The sequence below is a fragment of the Lethenteron reissneri genome, chromosome 39 (assembly GCF_015708825.2).
Source record: "Lethenteron reissneri isolate LAM-NWPU_2019-01 chromosome 39, ASM1570882v1, whole genome shotgun sequence".
NCBI lineage: Eukaryota > Metazoa > Chordata > Hyperoartia > Petromyzontiformes > Petromyzontidae > Lethenteron > Lethenteron reissneri.
The window spans coordinates 12,175,110-12,194,406 of NC_083817.1; the positions used below are offsets into that span (position 1 = coordinate 12,175,110).

The following is a 19,297-nucleotide window of genomic DNA, read 5'->3' on the forward strand; positions in this document are numbered from 1 at the left end:
GCCTCACCACTCACCGTCACCACTCACCCTCACCACTCACCACTCGCCGTCACAACCACGACTCACCCTCACCACTCACCCTCACCACTCAACCTCACTACTCACCATTCATCCTGACCAATCACCACTGACCAATCACCACCCACCACTCTCCACTAACCCTCACCACTCAACTTCACCACTCACCCTCACCACTCACCCTCAAAACTAACCACTCTCTCACCACTCACCCTCACCACTCAGCACTCACCCTCACCACTCACGCTCACCACTCACAACTCACCCCTCACCGCTCACCACTCACCCATCACCACTCACAACTGCCACTCACCCTCACCACTCACCCTCACCACTCACGCTCACCACTCACCCCTCACCGCTCACCACTCACCCATCACCGCTCACAACTGTCACTCACCGTCACCACTCACCCTCACAACAACCACTCACCCTCACCGCTCACCACTCACCCTCAGCACTCATCCTCAACAGTCACCCTGACCACTCACCCTCACCACTAACCCTCACCACTCACCCTTACCACTCAACCTCACCACTAACCCTCACCATCACCACTCACCCTTACTACTCACCACTCAACCTCACCACTCTTCGTCACCACTCACCACTCACCCCTCACCATCACCACTCACCCTCACCACTCTCCCTCACCACTCACCATTCAGCCTCACCACTCACCGTCACCACTCACCCTCACCACTCACCACTCACCATCACAACCACGACTCACCCTCACCAGTCACCCTCACCACTCAACCTCACCCTCACTACTCACCATTCATCCTGACCAATCACCACTGACCAATCACCACCCACCACTCTCCACTAACCCTCACCACTCAATCTCACCACTCACCCTCACCCTCAAAACTAACCACTCTCTCACCACTCACCCTCACCACTCAGCACTCACCCTCACCACTCGCGCTCACCACTCACCACTCACCCCTCACCGCTCACCACTCACCCATCACCACTCACAACTGCCACTCACCCTCACCACTCACCCTCACAACAAACACTCACCCTCACCGCTCACCACTCACCCTCAGCACTCACCCTCACCACTCACCCTGACCACTCACCCTCACCATTAACCCTCACAACTCACCCTTACCACTCAACCTCACCACTAACCCTCACCATCACCACTTACCTTTACTACTCACCACTCAACCTCACCACTCTTCGTCACCACTCACCCTCACCACTCACCCTCACCACTCACCCCTCACCATCACCACTCACCCTCACCACTCTCCCTCACCACTCACTCTCACCATTCACCCTCACCATTCAGCCTCACCACTCACCCTCACCACTCACCCTCACCACTCACCACTCACCGTCACAATCACGACTCACCCTCAGCACTCACTCTCACCACTCAACCTCACCCTCACTACTCACCATTCATCCTGACCAATCACCACTGACCAATCACCACCCACCACTCTCCACTAACCCTCACCACTCAACCTCACCACTCACCCTCACCACTCACCCTCAAAACTAACCACTCTCTCACCACTCACCCTCGCCACTCAGCACTCACCCTCACCACTCACCCTCACCACTCACCACTCACCCTCACCGCTCACCAATCACCCTCACCAATCACCCTCACCACTCACCCTGACCACTCACCACTCATCCTCACCAATCACACCCTCACCACTCACTCTCACCATTCACCCTCACCATTCACCCTCACCATTCAGCCTCACCACTCACCCTCACCACTCACCCTCACCACTCACCGTCACAACCACGACTCACCCTCACCACTCACCCTCACCCTCACCACTCAACCTCACCACTCAACCTCACCCTCACTACTCACCATTCATCCTGACCAATCAGCACTGACCAATCACCACCCACCACTCTCCACTAACCCTCACCACTCAACCTCACCACTCACCCTCAAAACTAACCACTCTCTCACCACTCACCGTCACCACTCAGCACTCACCCTCACCACGCACCCTCACCACTCACCCTCACCACTCACGCTCACCACTCACCACTCACCCCTCACCGCTCACCACTCACCCTCACCACTCACCCTCACCACTCACCGTCACAACCACGACTCACCCTCACCACTCACCCTCACCCTCACCACTCAACCTCACCACTCAACCTCACCCTCACTACTCACCATTCATCCTGACCAATCAGCACTGACCAATCACCACCCACCACTCTCCACTAACCCTCACCACTCAACCTCACCACTCACCCTCAAAACTAACCACTCTCTCACCACTCACCGTCACCACTCAGCACTCACCCTCACCACGCACCCTCACCACTCACCCTCACCACTCACGCTCACCACTCACCACTCACCCCTCACCGCTCACCACTCACCCATCACCACTCACAACTGCCACTCACCCTCACCACTCACCCTCACCACTCACCCTCACCACTCACCCTCACAACAACCACTCACCCTCACCGCTCACCACTCACCCTCACCACTCACCCTGACCATGTTATGTTTGAAAGTTTTCAGGAGTTTTTAATAATATTTTTGCCTCGGTCAACGCCGGATATTTCCCATTCGTAGAAGTTTATATCGACTCTATAATCAACTTATTTTAAACGGGAAGAGGGCGATTCTAAATGAATCTACAACCATCGATTCCTTCGCGCGATTCAGAGAATCGATTCTTGGCGCGTCGGGTTTAAAAGTAATTGCACAGTTGTATTTTCATTGGTATGTAATGTTTTAAAGTTTTCAGAAGATTTTAAATGTATTTCCCCCCCGGGCACCGCTGGGTATATCGAGTTTATAACACAAAGTCGTCGCCTGAGACGTGTGGCGTGTCGAGGCCTAGTACCGTGCAGAGCCTCCGGCCTCGCCTAGATCGCCCACCCGGCCGAGGCTAGGGGCTGGGCCGCCACCCCCACCCCCCCCCCCCCGCGCTACAAAAATACTGTCTAATCGCTATAATTTTATTATCTACCGACCCTATAATAGTAAGTGCACACATTGGGGTGGGAGGGAAGTGAAACTTTGATGTATTTACCTCAGCGTCGCGTGTTAATGCGTGTGCATATTTTTAACGGGAATGAAAAATGGCGTCCACCCCGCAGCGAATGCGTCGGTACCCGTTGCCAGGGGCAACCGCCGTGGTCCGCGCCGGACGGCAATAGTAAATAAATAAATAAAGAGAAATCGCACTAAATCGATCATCGGACCGATTTAAAGGCGAAGGACGAAAAATCGGAAATGCCTACATTCACCGCGGGGCCGGGGGCGTGCCCATCTGCAAAAATATTTCTTCCTAAACCCCACGGCCCGAGCGCCAAATCCCTCGCAAGCGAGCGTACGCAGAGGGACAGATGGACAGACGGACAGACAAAAAGTGACGTTTATAGGTTAAGATATTCCCCTTGTGAATAGGTCATATCCCTGAATGTTCTGGGATTCGAATCACTCACGCGTGTCAGGCGGAGAGACCCCCACGTCCCTCTGGACCTGGCTTTGTGTGCTACTCCTCTCTGCTCGAGTGTTTTCTGTCCGTGGGCTGCATGAAGCGCTCATGTGTGTTTTCTTATTTTGGAAGGTGCTATATTTGGGGGGAGGTTCTTTGAAAGTGCGATTCTTGCAAAATAAGTAAAAAGAAATGGAAGTGTTTTTTCCTCTCTCCTCATCTACTTCCTCTTCACAGCCCTGGGCCAGTGGTGGAAATTCCACATCCAAATGAACAAGTGCCGGTGATGTCCCCCACGGAGTGGTAGTTATTTTATCGACCCCACAGGGTGTGATGGGTTGAGTCAAACCCCCTCCCTAACCAGGATTTGAACTCGAAGCCTTCTGATTATGAGCCGTTCGCTCACTCGCTCTGCCTCTGAGCGACCTGGCCGGTTTAATGATGCAATAGATATCAAATACTGGATAGTAATGTCATTCCCAGAAAACATGTCGATTTTCGTATTTTTTAAAATTTTTGTTTCTACGTTTTGTGTTGTACTTGTATTGTTTTTCAAGGTAGTTTAGTCATTTTAATCCATTCTCAATCTCGGCAGTAAAGTGAAATGGCGTTAATGATTCATGGTTCCTGCCGTTTGGCCAGTTGGCTGCTCAGTGGTAATGAGAGTGGCTCGCGAGGTTGCGAATTAAAATCCTCAGCCTATCGCCCCCCCTGGGGATGGATTAAATGATGAGCACACTGCGGGGAAGTTAACATCGTGGTTGTCCTACTGATAGATTCACGTTAGATTTCCACCATGGGCTCTGCATGGCTGTAAATAGAATATGAGCACCGATGCCTCTGCTCATACGAGCTCGAACTCACTTTGAGATTTTGTTTGACTGGTTACTGAATATCTGTGCTGACGGTGGTGGCCATGCTTCTGTTTTCGCCTCACCCTTTCAGAATTCTTGTCGGCATTTGAGGAGAACCGCCGGCAGGAGGTGGAGAGGAAGGCAGAGCTGGAGGCCGCCATTGTGTCCTTGTTGGAGAGCATCAGCAGGGTGCGTGGAGAGGGTGCATGGGGGGGGGGGGGGTGCGTGATGGGGGTGCATGGAGGGGTGCGTGGAGAGGGTGCCTGGAGGGGTGCGTGGTGCGGTTGCGTGGTAGGTGCATGGGAGGTGGTTGCCGCAACAACTGAGCTCACTCCTCACAGGATGAGTGCTTCCGATCAGTGTGGCGCTGCAACCCTTGGTATTGTATCACTTTCCTGTGCTGTCACCTGCGACAGTTGTTTCGCCATCTCTGATGTCATCAGCAGTGTGTCCATTGTACCGTTGCTACCACATCAGCTGCTCGCATCATTGCAGTTCGTTGTAATGTTACAACATAGGCAGAACACCGTCATTGTCATTAACATCCGAAATGATCAATCCACTGCTAAATGAAGGCCTCTCCAGGCTGCTGTCATCCCATATGATCCTGAGGTGTCACAATCCATCCAGCGCCTGCACCTAAATTTCATCACTTCATCTCCTTGGCGCCCGTCCGAGCGCTGTTTCTCCCATTTGGCTGCTGCTCCATCCTCAGTCTTGACCACCGCCCACCGTTGTCTCTGCTCGCTGTGACGCGTCCTGACCAAACACCTTCAACTTTTATTAACAGTCAATCTAATGATGTCCCCGTAACTTCAAGCATGCATTTTTACACGCTTCTTTAAGCACTTTTTTTGTTCCATGTTCTCCGTTAAAGTCCACGTTTTTTGATCTGTTATGTTACACAGCACGTAGTGTGCAACGCCACTGTACGCGGCGCTAAAGAGTACGCTCCAGAGAAAAGCAGCGAATTTGAACGAAAAAAAAAGAAAAACGCGGACATTGCAAAAGATTCTTGTAGTCGAAATAAACATCCATCCATTCCTGCTGATACTGTAAGCCCGAGTGAGTGGGGCTCCTGTCACACCGCAGGCTGTGGCACAGAGTAAACATCCTGCGATTGTTCTGAGCACTTCAAGCAGAGAGTGTGCTCGGCAAAGCCCACTCATGCCGGAGGGCTCAGCCAAGGGCTATTTCATATTAAATCACTTGCTGAGGGCAACCGCTTCAACTGCAAATGTAACGGCGGAGCGGTGCGCATTAATTTACTGTCGAGCTCGCTGTGACGCGGGGGAAAGTTATTGTCACAGAAATACAGTGTCGCTCAAGGTTCCTGGACAATATACGTGTGTGTCCCATGGGGTAGAGTTCAAACCCTCTGCTGTGATGTTGAATCACAAACGTTATACAATGTTTCGTTCTTGACATTTAAATGGTTTTAGTGCAATGTAAATAAAACGCAACATCATCAATGCTGGCTAAAATGATGCACTCCCAGAAGGTCGTGTGGTTAATTGGATGTGTAAAAAAAAAGACTTTGGAGGGATGGATATGGGGGATATGGGAAGGAGGAGGCGTGTTTGCTTATTTACAATGGAAATGTGTCACGAAAATGTGTTATTTGTTGGTGGTTGATGCAGAGCATGGGCAGGAGCAAGCAGATCTCGAACGTGTCAGCCCAGGAGCTTAGAACCATGCAGGAGGACTTGACCTTCAAGGAGACAGAGATGAAGAAGTCGGAGGTGACGGCTCACGGCCTGTCTGGAGGTTGGGCACCGCATCATTTGTGTTGAAGCACTAGCGGGGCCTGTGTGTTGATCCTATAGCCACCGTGGGCCACGGCCAGACAAGGCCTGGTTCATTAGGATGTTCCACAAGCTCGCATTCACACTACATACATCCATTAAGCGTTAGGTGATTGTATTGAATAACTTATTTCATTTTCAGCCTTTCATCAATCCACCGTTGCATGAAGGCCCTTCCTCATGCGATATCGGTTAATGGGTGTTGTTTGACCATACTTCACCATGTTGGTCAGTGCGGAGGTGAAGTCGGAGAACCCAGGGACTGGTTAAGATTTTACTCGCTACTGACAATAGTCATGGCCGGGAATCGAACTCAGGTGGCTGGATTTATGTTACAGTGTACCACATATTCATGTATGTTAAACTTATTTCGCACCGTACGTTGCCAACTGTGCTCATCGGAGTTGGATGCTACGACGTGGAATATTTGGCCAGCCTGCTGCTCGCCTGGGAGTTGGTTTGTGGGTGGGGGCCTTTACCTGCTGCGCAGTGGCGTCTCCAGGGCGTATTCCTCCTGGCTCCGCTCTGATTTATCTGCCGAGTTGTCACCAAAACCGCTCTTCATGCCGAGCAAACCTGCAACCCCCGTCTCCTCTGGGCTGATATCGAAAATGAAAACACTGTTACCGCCACGGTGGCTCGGAGAGTTGATTTCAAACAATACAGTGTTGGTATACGTTTCACACCACCACTGTAATGAACTTCAGATATTTAAATACGTTTTTTTTTATCTCTGAATGAGTATCTTCAAAAATTATGTCTTATGTCAATGAAACGTATGGATGGGCAACCTAGTGTATTCCATGACTTTAAGCAGCAGATTTAAGAAACCTTATCTCCCCTCCCTCAACATAATCATAACCACAAAATACTAAGATCACCCATATAGCTTTATACAGACTGTTGGAGAAAGTGCTATTAGCGAGTACCTATGAAGGCCAGCACGGCACACCTATGAAGGGGTGGGTGGCCGACACTCCGCCTGGCCACATTTGTCCTCCCTAGTGTTGATGTTTACACACTGCACCAGGCACCCATTTAAGGCTGAGTCCACCAAGGGGAGGCCCAGCACCAGTTCAGATATTTGTCACTTATATTATTCGTCAGAGGGATTCGAACTTAGGTTGCCAGGTTCATAGCACCGCGCGCTAACCACTGCACTACCCACAACCACATCAGTGGGTGGAGGAACGCTGACAATGCTGAAATTGTGCTTTTTCTTATCCTCAACATAGTTGCTGAGCACAAAGGCCCAAAGCATCCATCGGCCACCAACAAACAGCCCTATCAAAGTTGTAATAGATAAGCGTGAAGATGTTTTATTACTTCTTGAATTGAGCAAGGTTATTATTATTATAAGAACTTGGGGAAAATGGACAATGGTGGGAGGGAATTCCAAAGTGTAGCAGTGCGAGGGGAAAAAGCAGAGGGGGGGGAGAAGTGTTGTGACCTGCAGTGTGGTGAGTGAGTGAGTGGGTGACCTGCAGTGTGGTGAGTGAGTGTGTTGTTGTGACCTGCAGTGTGGTGAGTGAGTGTTGTGATCTGCAGTGTGGTGAGTGAGTGTGTTGTTGTGACCTGCAGTGTGGTGAGTGTTGTGATATGCAGTGTGGTGAGTGAGTGTTGTGACCTGCAGTGTGGTGAGTGGGTGAGTGTTGCCACCTGCAGTGTGGTGAGTGAGTGAGTGAGTGTTGTGAGCTGCAGTGTGGTGAGTGGTTGAGTGAGTGTTGTGAGCTGCAGTGTGGTGAGTGGGTGAGTGAGTGTTGTGAGCTGCAGTGTGGTGAGTGGTTGAGTGAGTGTTGTGAGCTGCAGTGTGGTGAGTGGGTGAGTGAGTGTTGTGAGCTGCAGTGTGGTGAGTGAGTGTTGTCACCTGCAGTGTGGTGAGTGAGTGAGTGTTGTGACCTGCAAGTGTGGTGAGTGGGTGAGTGTTGCCACCTGCAGTGTGGTGAGTGAGTGGGTGAGTGAGTGAGTGAGTGGATGGGTGAGTGGGTGAGTGTTGTGACTTGCAGTGTGGTGGTTCAGATGAAACAGTCAGTCTAGTAAAACTGAGTCTGCAAGATGGGTGGTGGAATGCATGGAAACATGAACCATGGTAGTAATGATAGAGCGATAAGGAGACAACTCTCCGCCAGTGGGCGAATGCCTGGAGTGAATCAGTGAGGGCTGGATCAACAATCAACCTGACTGGATTACGTACATTGAATGATATTGAGCACAGTGTCGTAGGACCTCCTGGTGATCCTGTGTGTTCCAACTCCAACATAATTACCTGCCGAGAAGGACTTAAGGTGCTTTGCGTTTCAAGTGCAGTAGCTGTGGCGTATGCTGGGAAACCGCTTACCTGTGCTTCCTGCTTTTCTGCTCCGTGCGTGCGTCTGTGCTCGTGTGTCCGTGTTGCCTAAAGAGAGCCAGCGGCTTCAGTTGGACCTGGAAAAGGTGAAGCAGCTAGAGACGAAGATTCAGGCTGAGCTGGAGGCCCTGAAGGAGCGCGAGCGGAGCATGACGGAGGATCTGGTGGTTTACAGTGACTTGGATGCCCTTCGTGCCGCCGGAGAGGACAAGAAGAAGGTATGTGCTCACTCGTGATTTTGTCACAGAACTTCACAGGGTTGCTACCATCCTCACTGGTTCTACACAGCCGAGTTTTACTTGCCACGGTAGCGAGATGTGCACTACTTCGCCTCGTATACAGGAGGTCGTGGGTTCGATCCCGACCCTGACGCCTGTTGGATATTTGGAGTTTGGATGTCTTTATTCTTTGGTTCTTTCGGTAAAGTCACGTATAAAGATAAAATAATAATTTAAATTAAATACTAGCATACGACGTTTCGATTGCAACACAAGCAATCATCAGGTATAAATTAAATAGAAACACAAATCTAGTATACTTAGAAATGTAATGTAATACAACAGAGAGTCGGATAACATAACAGTCAACACCCTATCTGGTTGATTACGTTCTTCCTGAGAATGCTAAATTTGAGAGATAGATTAAACACAGAACCAGAAACATATAGACAGACATATAAGCAGACAGATATCACAGAGATACATAGAGAGAGAGCAAACATAGGCACAAAGAGAAACTACGCCTCTGTGTTGAGGCCTTAAATAGAGAGAGGGGGGGCGGGGGCGGGGAGAGAGGGAGGGGTTAGAGAAATTAGCATGTCCATGAGTGGAAATGGTGAGTGGCAAGGTGTAAAAAGCTTGAGAGAGGGGGGCAGGGGCGGAGAGAGAGGGGTTAGAGAAATTAGCATGTCCATGAGTAGCACGATGAGTGGTACGGTACGAAAGCTTGAAAAAATTAGGAGGCAGGGAGAGAGACACACTAAATTAACTAACCTAGCAAAAATTTCGAAATGTAATGCAATGCAACACAGAGGGTCGGTCAACACACAATTAACGCATGGAAGAACGTAATCAACCAGGCTATGCGTTAATTGTGTGTTGACCTACCCTCTGTGTTGCATTGCATTACATTTCGAAATTTTTGCTAGGTTAGTTAATTTAGTGTGTCTCTCTCCCTGCCTCCTAATTTTTTCAAGCTTTCTTACCGTACCACTCATCGTGCTACTCATTGACATGCTAATTTCTCTAACCCCTCTCTCTCCGCCCCTGCCCCCCCTCTCTCAAGCTTTTTACACCTTGCTACTCACCATTTCCACTCATTGACATGCTAATTTCTCTAACCCCTCCCTCTCTCCCCGCCCCCGCCCCCCCTCTCTCTTTTTAAGGCCTCGACACAGAGGCGTAGTTTTTCTTTGTGCCTATGTTTGCTCTCTCTCTATGTATCTCTGTGATATCTGTCTGCTTATATGTCTGTCTATATGTTTCTGGTTCTGTGTTTAATCTCTCTCTCAAATTTAGCATTCTCAGGAAGAACGTAATCAACCAGATAGGGTGTTGACTGTTATGTTATCCGACTCTCTGTTGTATTACATTACATTTCTAAGTATACTAGATTTGTGTTTCTATTTAATTTATACCTGATGATGATTGCTTGTGTTGCAATCGAAACGTCGTATGCTAGTATTTAATTTAAATTATTATTTTATCTTTATACGTGACTTTACCGAAAGAACCAAAGAATAATAACTGCAGTCACGAAAGCTCCAAATTAAGTTTGGATGTCTCTCCCCGTGGTCACATGGATTTTTCTCCGGGTCCTCCAGTTTTTGCCTTCCACATTTCGAAACATGATTTTATATTTTTCGGCTGCTATAAATTTCCACGTGAGAAGCCAATTCTTTGAGCTATCATTTGTGGCCAGGTGACTTCTGAAATAGAGCTATATAGCAGCTTAGTAAGCCTTACCTGGTAAAATAAAATTGTTGAGTTTTTGTTTCAGGTCAAAGGATTGGAGTTCGCAAACTTCCCAATCGCGAGCTACTCGCTGCATCGCTAAGCGGGCACCTGGCCGGTTTGTCTTCTCTAAAACACAAATAATTGTGTCAGCTGAGGACAGGGTATTGCCTGAGTGGCAACGTATCTGATCAGGTGGCTCGGCGGTAAAACGGACGGCTCGCAGTGAGTTAGGCACCTCCGGTTAGCACGGTGGGCTACGTGCCACGCGAACGAAGTTCACCGTACAAGATTGCAGTTTAAAGTCCTTTGTTGAGGGTTGACTTAACCCACCATCGCTCCAGGGTCAATAAAATAGGTAGCACTTTGTGAGGTAGTCAATAGTTGTTGTCCAAATAATAGACTAATTGGAATATGGAGTTTGCACCACTGGTTCAGGACTGAACAGGAGATGGGCACAAGCTCAATGCTCATTTGAACAAGAAATCGCTTTGACTACAGTACAAAGGACACCAGCTACCAGACTACATTTTTACATTGCCCTTAACACAACAACATAAATGGGGCAGCAGGGTGGCGCAGTGGTGACACTAGAGCATTCGTATAAGAACCTGGGGTTTTATTCTTGACCCGTGGAATTATCTGTGTGGAGTATATCCTCCCCTTCTTCTACATGGGGTTTCTCTGGGTTCTCTGGTTCCCTCCTATAGCTAAAACACACACACAGTGATTGTTGTTGGCCAAACATCTCAATGGAGCAAGATCCTCCTGAAAAAATTGACTGAAATCAAGTATGACTTTCCTGGGCAAATTATTAACAATTCTAGATTTGAAGCTTTCGTGACTGCAATGATTCATATTCTTAGGTTTTTTCGGTAAAGTCACGTAGGTAAAAACATTAAAAAGTAAAATAAAATAAAAATCACGACGTTTCGGAGGCAACACAAGCTTCCGTCTTCAGGTGGTACCGTCACAGCCACGACAGCTGTATCAAGTAAATGAGAGATTGTAGGAGCTACCACTCCGTTTATATAATGGTTGGAGAAGGTGGTGGGGCAAGGTTTGTGACTCAACCTGTAACAGGGAGACCACAACTAAACATGGTAAAATATATAAATATACAAACACAGACATAATTTCAACCGTGATGACGGTTACAAACTGAGTAATCATTGGAAAGATGTGATTAACCATGCAAAAAAGATTTAAATACACTTATTTGTCAATCTTATTTGACAGACAACCATCACAGTTTTACCATGTTTAGTGGTGGTCTCCCTGTTACAGGTTGAGTCACAAACCGCACCTCTTCATAACAAAGGCTCAACCTTTGTTATGCAGTCTATTCTTAGTCTTAAGCCTCACCTTACTATATTAATAAAAAGTATGCGGCCCTTGCCCCACCACCTTCTCCAACCATTATATAAACGGAGTGGTAGCTCCTACAATCTCTCATTTACTTGATACAGCTGTCGTGGCTGTGACGGTACCACCTGAAGACGGAAGCTTGTGTTGCCTCCGAAACGTCGTGATTTTTATTTTATTTTACTTTTTAATGTTTTTATCTACGTGACTTTACCGAAAAAACCTACGAATATTAACAATTCCTTTTATTATATTAAAACAGAGATAAATTGCGTGACACTATTTTAACATGGGAAATGCATCCGAATGAATGTGTTAGTGTGAGTAATTTGTGGTTGAAGAGGGTGAGCAGGATGTCGAGCGGAGGATGTGTTATTCCGGCCCACAGAGGCTGCAGAAGGAGAAGGTGACGCTGGCGCTGCGGAGAGACGCGTTCCGCAAGCGGCTGCAGGCGCTGAGCGGCGAGGTGGAGGCGGCACGCGCGCAGCTGCAGGACAACGAGACGCACGCCCAGGTGCCGTACCTCACTCGGTGCTCGCACCCTCAGCTGCCGCTCCCCGGCAACTGAGGGTGCAGTGGGCGGCAGGGTGGTGCCGCAGTGGCAACGCTTTAACCTTGAAAAAACCTGGGTTCGATTCCTGACTTGTGTGTGGAATTTGTACATTTTCCTCCTTGTTCTGCATGACTAAGAAAGCCATACATGTAGCCGATATTGGCCACACAACATCCCAATGCTGAAAGATTACTTGGACATTTCTTAATTAGGATTATACACATCGCAACATTGCTCCCTCCTTTTACAAAAACTTGGCAGGACTCAGAGTGAGGCTTTTTTGGGTAAACAAGCATAATAATTACAAACATCTGCAATGCCAATCGCTGCCCTTGTGCATGTATTATTTACATTCTAGCAGTCACACTCAAGGGACATTAAAACGTAAAATAATGAAAATAGGAATTTATTTTAATGACTGCAGCTGAGCAAGAGTCAAGACTTTTTACCAGCATGCCTCAGCGATACAACTGAAGCTCTCTCCAGCCTCCTCGAGTGTTCAGTGACGGAAGGTGTCGTTTTGCGGCCTCAGATTGGGAAACCATGCACGTTGTGTTCTCTGTTCTTTGATATACGCATCGATGGTAATTTTTATTTTGGAAAAAATTAATATTGTGTGTTCTCCACTGTTTAAACTAACGGGCACATTCCTCAAATGTTTCCAATTGTTTCATTGTCTCACTGGCTTGCTCACTGCCAAATTTCGCATTGGCCTTTGCTTGGAAACATGAACGTCTTGGTTCTTGTAATAAATGCCACCGTAAAAAATGACCCCGTCTTCACAGGCACACCCAGCATGGGGGTCTTTATATTCCTCCCCGTAAAAATAGACCTGTGAGTAAATACGTCAAAACAGGAAGATGGAAAGATGTGTTGCAAATGACATTGGGGAAGCTCCACCCACAGCGGCGGTCTAGGCAGATCGCACGGGTAGTGCTCGTGCGTTTATTCTATCACAAAAGACGTTGGTGATAATGGTCTTCCTTCTTCTTAGCTCAGTGCATGATATTACTCAAGAACTTTGCATCAGATACTCCCAGTTTGCATCCAATTGTTTAAAATTGCTTATGTACTTTACCTAATTTAATTTGCTGTCTTTCCCAGCCTCTTGTACCTATAATTTCCCAGTCAGAACATTATATTCATCCTCTTGTTTTCTCATTACATATCCAAGAAATCTCACTAGCCTCTCTCTAATTATTCTTATTCTATTTTTTACCTGCTGCTCTCTGTAACGTCTATATGTTACTAATCTTGTTTGTCCATTCCTATAGCGAGGGATAATTCATCCATAGGACTTTCTCACAAAGTAGGACTTATTTTAGCGACCACTGGGGTAGGGGGTGAGGTGATGGGCTGTGTCAACCCCCCCAACCAAGATTGAAAGTCGCGAACCTTCCTATTGTGAACCCCTCTCTCTCTACCACGGAGCCACCTGGCCCCGGGTGTCTGTGTTTGTGTCATTCTGAGACATTAATGACTGCGAAGCGAGATTACATGAGAATGCACATGGGGTGTAGAGGCAGTAATCACTGCTATCCCAGGGAAACCCAAGTGAGGGAACGCAATCTATCTCTGGCTTGTTAACCACGACACGGCGTGGCGGCCCTGCGTGCAGTAGAGCGCACGCCTTGCTAGCCGAAAGTTGCGAATTCAGCTCCTGTTCAGGGGGAATGGACTCAGCCCATCATCCCTCCGGGGTCGGTAAAATCAGTCTCACCTTATGGGGGAGTGAACAGCGGTTGTCCTAAGGGACAGACTCACGCCTGTCATAGAAATATGGAATTTCTACAATTGGCTCAGGGGTGTAAACAGGAGATGAGCACCAATGCCTCGATGCTCATTGGAACAGGAAATTACTTTGACTGAGTCGATGTCTATTCCATTTAGGCACGTGCGGGTGTCACTGTAGGAGCGGCTGTAAGACTGGAAACTTTTGGGATTGGGTTTCCATGGGTTGCTACGTCATCTTTGGATGTGTTAGTGTTTCCTGTAATAAAGCCCAAGCTGCACTTGGCCGACAGAAACGTTTAACGCGATCAGTGTTGCCCCTACGTACAATTTGTGCTATTATAGAAAGACACATACACACCACTCACTTTCACAAATAAACCCATATGCACTACTCATTGGATCTCCGATTACCACAGTAGGCTATGTACAGTGCGAAAGAAGTTCCACATACATACTTACTGTACATACTCTACCACAGAGAAACCCATACACACCACTCACTCTACTACAGAAACTCATACACACCACTCACTCTCACAGGAAGACCCATACACACCAATCGCTCTACTACAGAAACCCATACACACTACGTACACTACGACAGAGAACCCCATGTACACCACTCACTCTCACAGACACCCACACTCAGCACTCCCACGTACAGACACCACTCATGGGCAGTCGACATTGTGGATAATTGCGCGATTTATTCTTTTGTGTTTCAGCTGACGAACCTTGAACGCAAGTGGCAGCATCATGAACAGAACAATTTTGTGATGAAGGAGTGTATCCTTTGCACATGAAGACCACGTGTATTTATTTTCTCATGGGAAGCTGTGGGATCTCTGGAGTGGGGCTCTCTTCTGTAGCCATTGTATGTTTAATATACAAGGATTACATGTGGGCAAGACAAAGTAGCATCCAGTATACTCAAGTACATTGTCTTGAGCCATTCAGTGGTCTCTTGAGTCGGCAATGTTCAGCTCAAGATGATCGCATCCAGGAGTGGATCGAGTGGCGATCCCGCATTTGCTAGCAGCATCCTTTTCCTCATCACTGAGACACACAGACTCACATTGAGACTCATAGACTCTCACCCCGACCCTTGGTATTACACACAGTGGATCACATTGCACCTGGACCTGGCACAATTAATCAACCTCATTTATATTTAGTTTTGCAATGAGCTTGGTTGTGTGTAAGCTGTCGCCAAGCATCTCGCAGGCCCAGGTGCGGGGCCCAGCGAGATGAGCCCAGTGCCTCTCTGTCGTGTCTCGTGTGGCCTCCCTGGTCGCCGCTTCACTGGATCTGTTCCAGAGGAAGCGAGTGTCTGAGACCCCATTTCCTGCCTTCCCCAGGCTGCAGCATGCGGGACTGGTGACAAGATGACATTCCTATTGCGTGCAGCAGGCAGAGAGAACAGCGACTGTCTTTGTCTTTTTGTGTTATGTACAGTTCTGTAGGGAGCGGTGGGCACAGTGGTCAGTGCACTGCATTATGAACTCGGCGACGCTAGTTTGATTGCCACTCACGGCCAGTAACGACAAATAACTGAACCGTTCCTGGGCCTCCCCTGGGTCAACTCAGCCTTAAAATTGAGTACATAGTCCAGTGTGTAAGCATCGGCACTAGGGAGAGAAATGTGGCCAGGTGTGGTGTTGGTCACTTAATACATTGTGTGCCTTGCCGGCCTTCATAGGTTCTCACGAACAGCAATTGCCCCAATAACCTGTTGAAGGCGAGACGGTGTATCTTTGTCTTTGTAAAGTTTTGTTCGAAAAATATTTATGCATGATTCATTCAAAGTCTAAACTATTTTTTCACCGTGTTTGGATGGGTCCGAGTGTTGATTTTGTGCAGAATGGGAGGATGTTTTGAATACACTTGCATCTTTACTGCCCACACTGAAAGAGATCATTACAAACACACAGTGGACATTATTTTCTTAACATATTAGCACGTAAAGATGCGCCGCCGTCTATTGTAGTGCCATTGCGCACTGGAGAGGAAAGTGCGTTTCCTCGGCGTGTCCAGGGAATCGGCTCAAAAGAGTGGCAGGGCCCATCCTGTCTCCCCTCATCCCCCTGCATCCTTTGTACAACCGTGACTTCCCAAAATAATTCTGCACGTCGGCATTTGCGACGAGATGCCCGATTTGTTTACTTTACGAGTGGATTTCCACCGCTGTAAACTGGTTGCACTGGTCAAACTCTGCAAATCACATCTACGTTACTGGTCACTTGGAGAGAAGCAAAGTTGCATGGCCATTGCCGCGTGCATCCTTGGCCTTAAGAGTGGCGGTATCGGGCACCACCGGTCTCCGCAGGACCTTTGGAAGCTGTCGTAGACATTACCATTGAGAGCAGCTTTACGTTTGAATCTTAGTTGTTGGGGCACGTTGGTGTGCGCAAACCCATTCTTTTGTGGGTTCGCAGCGGTGGCGCGCGGTGGTCCAAACAGGTTGGGAATCGCCGTCTTTGAGACCGAGGGACTTTCCACTCGGCACGTCGGCGTAGTTGTGTCGTGGTTCTGGCGGACCCTAGACACCTCGCAGCTGCCGGAGATTCCACTGAGAGTAGTGGAGAGACATCCTGAGCCCCCTCGCCTTCCCTCGCGCGTCGCCCACCGCTGTCTTCCTGTCTCCCCGCGGTGGTGGCTCGCGTGGGAAAGTTCTCACCGCACGGCTCCATGGCGACAGCTCCGTCACGAGTAAATCACCCATATAGCGAAGCAGGTGTGAGCCTGGATAGTGCTTAGATGAGCAACAATCATGCATTAATCGGTATTCTAGGCTGTGGGATGTGCGACGAAATCCAATGCATTGTACTCGACTACATTGTCCATGCTTCCCCGCCTTCACCAACCCGGCACCAACCAGTGTGGTGATCAAATAACCCCTACAACCCGCATGGTATAGGGAGGCCCTCATCCAGCAGCAGAGTGACATAAGCACTGCACATCATATGCACGTATGATGAGCAAACTGCCCCCGGCCTTGCAGTAGATGTAGTTTGTGTTGCACTGGGCCCGGCGGCTTGTGCCTGTGTTGACTTTTTAAGTTTCCTTTGGGTTTGTGTCCTCACCGCGTGGTGGCCATGCCCTGTGACATTCGCCACTCGGGTGGAAGTAGGGACGCGTTGCTGGTTACGTGCGAAGGTTGTTTCAATAGTAATGTTCATGCGTGACATTACTTTAAATATTAGCATTTAAAAGTTGAACACAAAAAGTGTTTTTTTTCTTTCCCGTGGCATTACAGTAACCGACGACGGGAGGATTGTGAGTCCTCGAGAGGTCTCTCTGTGTGCCGTAATGATTGCCAGTCCATTCTTGATCCCGGCTCTTTAGTCTTTAGTCCTCGGGGACCTTTTTGGTCAACTGAATCAATCCCAACAACTGGCACATGCATTTATATTCGCTGAATATAAATCACGTTTGTAGACTAGGCTATAATGTGTGTTGTGTTGCACGCACATGAAGATAACTGGCCAACGTAGCCGCTCTCGAATTGACAGTCCCAGAAGCACCAGTTTTTATAAATCCACTGTGTTCAACTGCATCACTTTGTGGAAGTGACCTCATCGCAACGGCAAAATGTGTGGGCAAGGCTGCGAGCGTTGTGCATGCAATGTAGTGCTCATGTGACACGCACGCACGGCATGATGGGGAGTCGTGCCTGTCAGCTGTTTGTGTGTCATTCATTTGCGTTGTCGTTCCTTTAACCCGTGGCGTGTGCAGTGCGCACTTCAACGCGGAAAAGTGCGCACGGCAACCGCTGCCGTCCTCGAGTCGCGAACGGTTGTGAAACTCTTGTGTTTTAATTGCTTCCTGTGTGGCCACAAATGCGGTCACATTACCGGAGTGCTGCGCTGCAATCTCCCTGGGCTTCCCTTGACTCCCAGAACAGTCATCGCAACCAAGAGCATGGAGAGCGACTACCAGCCCCTGATGAAGAGCGTCATGCAGCAGGTGTCCCAGTACAACAGGCTGCTCCAGGAGGGCCTGCAGGGCGGCAGGGCCTGAGGGCCTACAGGATTGGCCACTGCGCTCGGGCTGCCACCTTTTCCACTTGGACCAAACCCGGACACGTTTCTAAGTCGGATTATAATTCCTGCCACCCGCAACACAAGATGATACATTCCCAGACTCTCTGGGTGAAACCTGAAGCAGGTGGCAACCCTCCATTCTGCCCACCACATGTTCAATTGCTCTGACACTCGTCAGCCCCATCAGCAGTCAGCCACACCTATTGATCCGCCCAGACTGGACGCCTGTGAAAAATAGAGCTTCGTAGCTCATCGGATTCCTGCAGTCTAAATAACGATTTTGATTGTGAATGTGCTGACGTGCAACTGGCACTGTTGAGCTGGCACAGGTGCAGCACATTTAACCCCGCACCCTCCTGCACTGCAGAAGCAGCGCCTCGGTTGTCTGGGGAAATAACCTGGCGATGGTCGTGCTTTTTCGAGCGGCGGGAGGGGGCGGATGGGGGTGGAGAATCTGCAGGTGCGTTTATTCTTGAGAGCGTCTTGGCGCCGGCTCATCGCGTGGCTGCCTTCCCGCTCGTCTGTGGCTCTTCCCCGCGCGTCCGAGTCGTTCTCTCGTCGAGAATGAGCGAATACTGTTTGCGTTATAATTTGAAATAATTACTTATTCGTATGACGCACTTCATTCTTATACTACATGCCTTTTTTTCATGAAATCTATCCATAACGAGGTCTTTAAATAACCATTATCAAATGTGTGTAACTGCTGTTTTTATTTGATATAAATAAAGCCCGTTTTTTTTCTCGTTCGATTCCATGCCACGTGTAGCATGCATTTAATTTTGTCGTTTCATGTATCTCTCAGTTCAATGGCATGCGAGCTTTCATTTCCCTATTACTCGTCATGATGGCTACATACACAGCAGGAGCAATTCGTGACACACTGATGCAGACTTTGTCAGTGCTTACCAAGCGACCGAGGATATTTACGGTGGCAAGGGGTGAGGGTAAATTATTCCTCCAAGCTTGTGACCCTCCTTAGGGCAGCAGTAGATTTAATAACTTATTGCTCGATGATGCTGCGTATGTTGTTGAATAGTGTTAAAGATATCAGCCCAATCTGCTTGGTTCACTGGCAGCTCCTTGTCCCAGCTGCCCAGTAGATAACATCATTGAGTCGTGACAGTAATTAAATAGATTGATTTTAGAAGCTCGTGTGAAGATAGTAAGGCGA

General features: G+C 48.5%; 1 protein-coding gene across 2 annotated transcripts in view; it reads left to right on the plus strand.

Moving 5' to 3' along the window:
- Positions 1–18,880, plus strand: part of IFT74 (intraflagellar transport 74) — a 54,311-nt gene extending 35,431 nt beyond the window's left edge. For both annotated transcript variants that reach the window (XM_061567430.1, XM_061567431.1), the window contains exons 15-20: positions 4,416–4,513; positions 5,965–6,091; positions 8,531–8,694; positions 12,182–12,307; positions 14,806–14,866; positions 17,985–18,880. In XM_061567430.1, coding sequence (XP_061423414.1) covers positions 4,416–4,513; positions 5,965–6,091; positions 8,531–8,694; positions 12,182–12,307; positions 14,806–14,866; positions 17,985–18,100 — 692 coding nt within the window. In that variant the 3' untranslated portion in view covers positions 18,101–18,880. The remainder of the gene's footprint in view (positions 1–4,415; positions 4,514–5,964; positions 6,092–8,530; positions 8,695–12,181; positions 12,308–14,805; positions 14,867–17,984) is intronic.
- Positions 18,881–19,297: the final 417 nt, after the last annotated feature.